The sequence below is a fragment of the Bombyx mori genome, chromosome 10 (assembly GCF_030269925.1).
Source record: "Bombyx mori chromosome 10, ASM3026992v2".
NCBI lineage: Eukaryota > Metazoa > Arthropoda > Insecta > Lepidoptera > Bombycidae > Bombyx > Bombyx mori.
In genome coordinates this window covers 12,746,668-12,756,324 of record NC_085116.1, presented here as the reverse complement: position 1 = coordinate 12,756,324, position 9,657 = coordinate 12,746,668, and the positions used below count along the sequence as shown (strand labels likewise).

Below are 9,657 nucleotides of genomic sequence, written 5' to 3'. Positions count from 1 at the left end.
GCGTTCCAATGTAGCACTTATGGCTCGTAGAGGTAGTTTGCTACCTACTACTAAGAGTTTTATAGTACTTTTTTTTTAAATTTTACTTGCTTGTTCGTAGCTTGTTCGAGTTCGTAGTCCCAATTTCAGTGAGCTGAAGTAGGTACCTCTTTCTGGTTTTGTTTTTATGATTTACTGGTGGCCTGGAAGCCTTTCCAGTTTCACCAGGACAGGTGGGCGAGCAAAGGCTCAGCCAGAAGGGGTGGGATTTGCTAATAACTGCCCAAGCTCCTCCGAAGGAGACCTAACAACTCAAGAGCAATTGCTTCGCGAATGAATCTACTACCGGATCGGAATCGCGACCCGTTGAGAAGATCCGGCAAGAAACTCAGCGGGCTGATGCATGGGTTAGGTTGCACGTCGAGTTCGACGAGTACGGTTACCGGGGTCCCTAAGCCTGCTCGTAGTGTTAGAGCTGAAGGCATCTAATGTAAAGATTATTGGATCTGATGGATCCGTAAGGACGTGTCTACGGCGGATTATTTTACGAGGGTCAAATATTTCAATGTCAATTTCAAGAACCGAAAATACTTCCTTATGATATTTAGATGTAGATAGCCCTGAACAAGCCTCGCAAGTCCGCCTACGTATTTTTATTCTATCTTAAATAAATTAATGCGCTTGTAATTCGTTCATTTTATTACCTTTGTAGGCGGACGGCCCATCCGATGGTAAGTAGTTACCGTCGTTCATGGATATCAATAACGCCAGGCGCACAGCCAAACCGCCGCCTTCATTCTTTACCCCGAGATAAAAATAAAAAGTCACTTCGCCCCCCCCCCCCCCCCCCCCCCCGTGAAAGGGTAGACTAACAAACTTTCGTTTATAATGCTTTACTACAATGTGTTTCATTTTAAAGACGGTCATTATCGAAATCGTTTCATATTAAAAATTCTAAGCACGTTTGCGTAAAAACGTTTTCGTGGAACGCATTCTATTTTTGGGTTAAGCATATTATTACGTAAAACAAAACATTTAATGTAGAGAACAAAATGCCCTTTAATGTAAGTGTAATGGAATGAAGCAGTAAATCCGATCGACGATTATTACACAACAGTTCACTTGTTCGGGCACGACGGACATTTACCGTAGATTTAAAAGGAATACTTACCGTCTTGGTTGTAGTTTCCCTGTGTTACAATTTGTTACGTAAAGATGAACAGGCCCCGCTGAATAACTAAACTGTTGGCAAATACACATGGCCACATAGTTTTAGGGTCTCGGCTTATCGTCATCTCGAGTGAATTAACTGACGCGGCTAGAATTGCACTGAAGAAAGCGTTGGTCTAATTACAGCGGTTCAAAAAGTGTAACCGGAATTGTGCCTTCTTCGGTTCCATCTCTTAATGAAGCTGTAAATAGATCGTTAGTAAATACTTCATTAGAGGAAGATTAGAGATAATTTTTTTTATATATGAAAAAGTCTTGAAAAAATCGATAAGCTCATCAGAATATTCCAATATTTTACAGCTTTCTTAAAGCGTGAAATGATGTGATTATAGTATTATGAAAATAATGAACGTTGTTGTTAAATTTTGGATTTATATTATAATTTCATTTAAATCAATCTTTATCCTGAACAATTCGATAATATAAAAACTTTCTAAATTATGTACTATAAGTGAGGCTGTACGTTGTTATTGTAAATATGGTATTCCATTTTTGTTAATCCTACAATAAAGATGTAATCGTTTTTGTAAAATACCGCGATCCGCTCCGTACAATGACCTTTTAAAATTTTATTACCCCTTTTTGTTGTAATAAACGAAATGGGACGAAATCGTGCTAAGATCCGGTTTCATATTTAAAAGAGAAGCTTTTAAACGTTCGTTGTAAGACAATAAAAGAAAAAAAAACGTAAAGGATTTTTATCTTCCGGTGTTTATTTAATGCACATTTCTCCTACACTAATAAGGTCGGCACGTGTATTATCAGTAGTGAATTCTCATTATTACCGCTCATGACAACACTTAAGCTTTAATGGTTATTTAAGACTCCGCCAATTATTCGTTCGTATTTAATTAACATTGTCCCATCTACACTACATTTTCTAACTTCAACTTTTTTACTGACTCAATGGTGCAGTAGTTAGCGCTGCGGACTGTTGCACCGAGGGTTGTGGGTTCGATCCCACATCGGGCAAATATTCGTGTGATAAACAGGTTTGTTTACTCTTTGCCTGGGTGTTTATTATCTATATAGGTATACATTTAAAACGTATATAAAAATGTATGTCAGTCTCTGGTATTCATAATACAGGGAATCCTAATTTGGGGCCGGATGACCGTGCGTGATTTGTTCTTAGTTCTTTAATATTATTATTTCTTCTTTTTAGGTGATAACGGTCTAAAATTCAATCCTTTATTAACGCACTTTTTTTTTATTGCTTTGATGCGTGGACGAGTTCACAGCCCACCCGGTGTTAAGCGGATACTGGAGCCCATAGATATCTACAACGTAAACGCGTCACCCACCTTGAGATATAAGTTCTAAGATCTCAAGTATAGTTACAACGGCTGTCCCACCCTTCAAACCGAAACGCATTACTGCTTCACGGTAGAAGTAGGCAGAGTGGTGGTACCTACCCGTGCGGACTCACAAGAGGTCCTACCACCAGTAAACCATCACGTGACTTTGCGCACCTGTTGATATTTCGAATAAAATTATAACGTTCTATTATGTTAATAAGACCGTATCCTTTACAAGCGATCAAAGATAGCTAACGGATTTTGACCACCTGTTGAACAACACCTGCTTTCCTATCCTATTTAAATAAATAAAAACATAAACAATGTTTTGTTGAAAAAAAAAATGTATTCGCTTTTCAATAGAATCAACTAATTGACAGTCTATCGATAATGAATCTGGCAATACCTATATTTAAACATGCATTTTGTGATGACATTATAATGTAGATTACTCAACGTATAGAATGTATTTCGATTCATCGATAACTTGAATGCTTACATCATAACAACCAAATAAATCTACAAGATATCCAAACAAACCGCAAGTGTGTCAATTTATAGGCTTTTGTCCAAAGTGAAGAACGCTAAACCACGACCTTTACCATAACTTTTATTGATAAGTTAGTGTGTTACGTTAGCAGACGATCTGCGGTCGTAAAGTACAACATATCCATAGAACCATTTGAACTGAGCTGAAGCTTTAAGCTGAACGGTTTTCCTCCGCAAATAGAATATAGTATGTACCTTTTTTTATTGCTTAGATGGGTGGACGAGCTCACAGCCCACCTGGTGTTAAGTGGTTACTGGAGCCCATAGACATCCACAACGTAAATGCGCCACCCACCTTGAGATATAAGTTCTAAAGTCTCACCTATAGTTACAACGGCTGCCCCACCCTTCAAACAGAAACGCATTACTGCTTCACGGCAGAAATATGCAGGGTGGTGGTACCCACCCGTGCGGACTCACAAGAGGTCCTACCACCAGTAAAAAACTTAAAGTACTTTATTTTACAGAGAATTTACTAAAACTAGCCTTAGCAAGAGCAGTGCTTCGCAGTAACACCGAGTCGGAATCGCTATCCACTGAGAAGAGGACGGGTCAAAATAGTATTAGTCATAATCAAAACTGCAGAAAAATAATGGATTAGAAAAATAGACAAGATAGTTAGCACAATAATCAAATCCTGAAGAACATTTTAGCCGTCTGCGACCACGAAAACTGTAAAATATTAGAAACATGACAAATTCATATAATTAGAATAAAAAATGCTACATTAAACCGTAAAAGTCTAAAAGTTCTGATGATGTCTATTCGTGTCTTTTACTAACGAAAGAAAATACTATAATATTAGTGTCTCTAGGTCTCTGAATCTTTAAAACTTATGGCTACAACTTTACCAAAATTTCTCACTATTGTTGATTAGTGTTTCTGTGTCGTTTAAGACATTGAACCGAAATGGTGCGTAAAAAGCGACCTAATTAGCTAGTTAAAAAGAACGACAAACAGATCTTAAATAGAATGTAAAAATTGCGGACATGAAGAATGCATTACCAAAAAACGAACTACCGCTTGCCGTTGTCTATGTTGTCAATGAGTAATGTTATTTAGTATTCCGGTCATTAACAGCCTAGTTTTCAGACAGACAAAAAAGTTATCTTTATTTGAGTGCAAACTACAATCGAACTATTCATACTCATTGTAGAAGAATTTAACGTAAAGGTCATTATTTAAAAAAAAAATATAATGTCGCGTCGTTGCGAGCTAAACCGAATATTATATTTTTTGTATTGTTTTTTTTTTCAATTACTGGTATTTTAATTGCAGTTAGCACCGATAAACTGTACAGCTTTGGTCAACAATTACGAATTGTTCAGGATTTTAAAACATGCTTCTCGGCAATTCCATTGAAAACAACGTAAATTTATTTATTGATCTTAAAGATCAACCAAACTCGGATTGTTCAGACTATAAACTTAAGAAGTTGTTACTGTATGTTTATAATACCAATTTTTTATACCATAATGCAATCTGTCTATAAAATATTTTGACAAGTATAAAATTCTCGAATATATTAAGTGTATAATCTATGTATAAAATGTTGTCTATCTTCTCGCTATCATCCAAATCTTCACGAAATGAAGATGCTAATGATATCGGCATGTTAAAAAAGTAGGTCTAATTCGTGCTCATTACTTTATACATAATTAATCTTGTACACGAGATAATGTTTAAATACCTTGTTTCATAATAGATCGTGTTAGCGCTGTTTAAAACGTGCCGTGTTGGAGAGAAATGGATCTATAAGCATAAAAGTATAGGACTATGTTTTTATTTTATACTAGTGAAACTCGGCTATGATTCACAACGAAATATTCTTTGAAATAAATCCCGCGCCACCTGCTATACGTTGATAGAATTATGACAAAAACTTTCTTTGAAGAAAGTACCGACAACTTTACTAAGTTTCAAGTTAATCGGATAAACTATTTGCGAAGGCATAGATTACAAACAAAAAAAATATATATGTACCTCTATGCTAAAATTTTCGTTAAAAACTCAAAACAGAAATGAAATTCTTCTTTCGATTTCTATTAAATAGGTGGTAGTACAGGAAAGACAAAATTAGTAAAATTTGTACAGAAGTACATAGAGTCTGTTTTTATATTATTATTATTTTTGAATTATCTTTCTAAAACTACATAAGTAACTAACACATAAACATTTTAAAACAATCTAATTCATGAGTTATGTCAAAATTCAAAGATCGTATGTATGTATTTTTCAAACAAATAAACTGTCTTCTTAATCATTTAAACTAAGAACAACGCCTTACAATCTACATTATTTCTATAAGTCACCATTGTGAACTGCACCATAGATAATATTACGCTTATTATAACTCCACATAAAGGCAACGTCGCGTCGCTAAATTGCCGTCGCTAATGACATTGCAAGCAAACGATTGAAGTCGATTAAAAAAATGTCGCGTGACGTGTACCCAGTGCCCTTGACCTATTTCTTTCCTTGTCTCGCAGAATGAAACGTTTGAGAATTAATGAATAAATGAATTGTTTATTTTTTAATAAAAATGAAATAAAAATAACTTTCAATTAATTGTTAATTGGGACATCCGTCTAACAACGTCGCAATGTTGCTGTGTTTCTTTAAAATTGACCGCATAAGACCACCGGTTTGTGGAACCGTCCAACAAAAATAATGAATAAAGTTTGAAAATGAAAAAAAATCCTGCAGACTTTGAAACAATTTATGTTAAGCTGAACAGTTGTTTAAATAGCAAAATCAGAGATATCCAACAATGTAATCATCAGATATGCAGTCTGAAAAACTATTTATGGTTCGAGTGAGAAATTAGAAAATAGACAATGTTATACTATGTTATGTGGTATTTATATAGAACTGTAGATAGGTACACCTACTTTCCAACAACCTAATGGGAGCAGTGACTTCAAGTAATTTTCGTCCGTCTAAAAAGACGCGTTCTGGGTCATCATTATTTTGACAGAAAAAAATAATAATATTTTGCACCCAAATCATTACTTTAAATAGCCCTCAGTCCCTCCGCCTATTATCTTTTTCAGTGACACTAAAATTGGTCTAAAGTTAACAGACGGACAAAACATTATGTTTCTAAGTTTTGCAGGACTTCACAATTCAACTGGTTTCACTTGCCAAACAAGTATATTCTCTAATAGTCAATGTTTTAAGGCCGTTTCACGTTTAACCTTCATAATGACTCGTTAATTTGGTTTAAAATGTTAGACATTCAAAAATTAAATGCAAAACACTCTCACTTACCGCTTTCTGCGTTAATAATTACACAGAATCGCATCGTTATTTCTTACAATTTAATGCGAAGAAATATTACTGGACTACGTTGAATATGAAGATGTTCAACAATAATTTACAGTCAGCGTTGTGGTTTCTACTCAGATTCACATTTACGAAGCTCCGCTTTACCAACGTGACATATTTACTTATCTATTTGAATAATAATATAGAAAGTAGTGAGTGCGTGTGTTGCTAATGGTAGTTAATATAATATTTTGTCTGAAATATTGTTTAATCTTATTAAATGTTAGAATGTTTTTTTTCTTTTTTTTTATTGCATAGATGGGTGGACGAACTCAGCCCACCTGGTGCTAAGTTGTTACCGGAGCCCATAGACATCTACAACGGCTGCCCCACCCTTCAAACCGAAACGCATTACTGCTTCACGGCAGAAATAGGCAGGGTGGTGGTACCCACCTAACTGGTGGTGGACTCGCAAGAGGTCCTACCACCAGTAAAAAATGATTGTTAATGTGAAGCATTAGGTATGTCCATTAAAAATGTTGTACGATTTAATAAGCTTTGTTTTAGACTAAATTTTTGGTCGTAAATCAGCGACAAAGAGTGCAGGTGCTTTCATAGTGATTCACGATAAAGCGATTAACCAAATATTACCTTGCTCTAAATTTTAATTTGGTTAAATACATACCTGCACTGTTTTACGGTCTATTTCTCTATCACGTTTCATTTTTATTAAAATCGTTTATTAAGAAAGTGTTTAACGTTTTCGAAATACTTTTACCCTTAATGCTATTGCGTACCATTTGACTTTTTTGTCACTGCCCTTATGCAAGACATCTTGATTTGCAGGTCAAAAAGACCGGTGCAATGTTCTCTTGCGTGTACGGCTTGCGCATACAGCGGAAATTATACGAATAAATTTAATAAGAATATGTTATTTATTCTCTATTTAATACACAACTATTCCAATAAAAGGCACGATTTCAATGATATTTACAAAAAGCGAACTGAACTCAGACATGAGTTTTCTTCAAGCAAACCAAAATCTGGCAAACCCAGGATATGAAAGGTAAAAAAGTGTGCAACAAAACCGAACTAAAACATAACATTAATGTGAATGACAAGTAAATTTATTGAATATTATCACATTCTATACAAACAGTGTACGTGGTTAGTATTTTATGGAAGCTATTGTAACGGCTTCCGTAAAATATTTTTTTTATTTTATTGTTAAATAACATAGGTACTTGCATACAAAAGTTCTGCTACTGTTAATAACAACAGAATACATATGATGACGTATAAAATTTGAACCAAACCTGAGTTTGTATACCGAACCGCGAGACCTTTTACTTGCACGGAAAATACTTCTAAACCTCGAACGTTTGAAATTAGCTAAGGCCATTAAGCGGTATGCGAAATTCTAAATTTTGAAATAACTTGCTGGACCTGTTGTTGCATCGAACTATTGTAAGCTAAATAGATCAGCGATGTATAATAAAATTACGTGATGTCCCGATAAGACACACCCGAGAAAAGAACGTTAACGGTTCATTGAAATCGAAAGAGTGTATGTACCTGCTGAGTGAAGGCTGACACCTCGTACGTACTCAAGAACAGGTTCCGAGTTCCGAGCACGGAGCAGCGGCGACACATCCCGCGTCCGTACTCTTTAGTCTGTACGGTCTTGGCGCAGTGCTTCGCCGGCCGCTTATCTACGTGCGCGCGCGCATCCGAACCCCGCAGGTCACATCCGTCGCGAACCTACCACTATGCACACTGACTTTCAATCGACAGCCTGAATAAACAATACAATAAGTACCGATTTACGTATATTACAAAATCGATAACATTAAACAGTATCCTAATTAAATGGTGTTAGTGTTTGTGCAATTGGGAATTTAATTAGATGATATGTTACGGTGTGGACTGATCTGTTGAGTGAGAAGCAGCAATGGCGAGCTTTGAGGATCTCGCCTTCGACTGGGCGACGCTCTGTCAAGAGTGTCCCGAGTGCTGGACAGAATCAGGTGAGTGACCTGTCCGTGCTACACGGAGGAATGAACGATATTGAGTAATAAGTGGAATCAACGGCCCTCCGAGCTATGTGAGGAATTCGCAGCAATTAATTCAAGCATTTTGAAGTTCTACCCTCTTTTCCAAATAATATTTTGCTCAATAAATCCGTTGGTCTACATTAAGATTTTTGAACAAAAACCAGTGTAGCCTGATTATTTAATCATCACCTTGGGCTCGTAAGTAAATATTTGGCAACAATAGTGTAACATATTTCTTTCGTTTAATTTTATTACACATTACTTACTTAACAGATCGTTAAGTATGGCTTGTATATAGAATGTAAATGCAAAAGAGTACCCCTTCTTTGACTAAACAGTGGAAGATATTACACATATTTAATGTTGGCGGTTTTGTATTTAGCACCTACATACCAATGATTAAACCTAGTTTTTGCGATGTGCGTTTCATCATGATAAAGTGCAGTAACCTTGCTTTTATAGTACCTAGGCACTTGTCTGAATGCATTGAGGTCCGGCTATTGTTGAAATGTTTAGTCGTAATGCGATTATCCTGTTTCCAAATCCAACCTATTTTCACAGGTGTACTTATTTAACGGGTTTGAATTCATAGCTCTATTGAATGTGATAACGGATCGTACAAAACAAATAGTCTGTAACCGAATTAGGAGCTGTACCTACTGTTGATCTAGAGCAGAGTAAAATGGGTGATTATTTTGTGTATACGGCATTCCGGTAATTTGGAATACGGTTTTTTTTTTTAAATAAAAAAATCGGTATTTTTGTGGAATCTTAACGATATGAAAGGATATGTATCATAGAATACTAGTGAAATACTTCTTGAACTTGATTTAAATTTGATGTGATCACTGGCAAACACGAAATCATTCACTAGATCAATTTGAAGATTACCTGGTAATTTCATTGAAATCGCCCCAGGCGTTTCGGAGCCTAAAGGGAAAACGCACATATCAACTTTTATAAACATACTAGCTGACTCGGCAGACTTCGTAGTGCCTCAATCGATAAATAAAAGACCTAAACTTTTGTTTAAAATAAACTTAAAACAAACAAAAGGAATCCGTCCGACGGGGGACACATCAAAGGAAAAACAAAATTGTTATTTTTATTTAATTCCGAGCATTTTCATATTTATCTACCTTTTAAACCTTCTCTGGCATTCCACGAATAATTCAAAACCAAAATTAGCCAAATCGTTCCAGCCGTTCTCGAGTTTTAGCGAGACTAACGAACAGCAATTCATTTTTATATATATACCTAGTCAGGTCATAAATTCTGTC

At 35.7% G+C, this 9,657-nt stretch overlaps 1 protein-coding gene across 1 annotated transcript in view; it reads left to right on the top strand.

The window, feature by feature from the left end:
• Positions 1 to 7,676: 7,676 nt before the first annotated feature.
• LOC101744885 (cerebellar degeneration-related protein 2-like) overlaps positions 7,677 to 9,657 on the top strand; it is a 74,373-nt gene continuing 72,392 nt past the window's right edge. Inside the window, exon 1 of the mRNA XM_012697542.4 lies at positions 7,677 to 8,350. Within this exon, the coding sequence (XP_012552996.1) occupies positions 8,275 to 8,350 (76 nt within the window). The 5' untranslated portion in view covers positions 7,677 to 8,274. The remainder of the gene's footprint in view (positions 8,351 to 9,657) is intronic.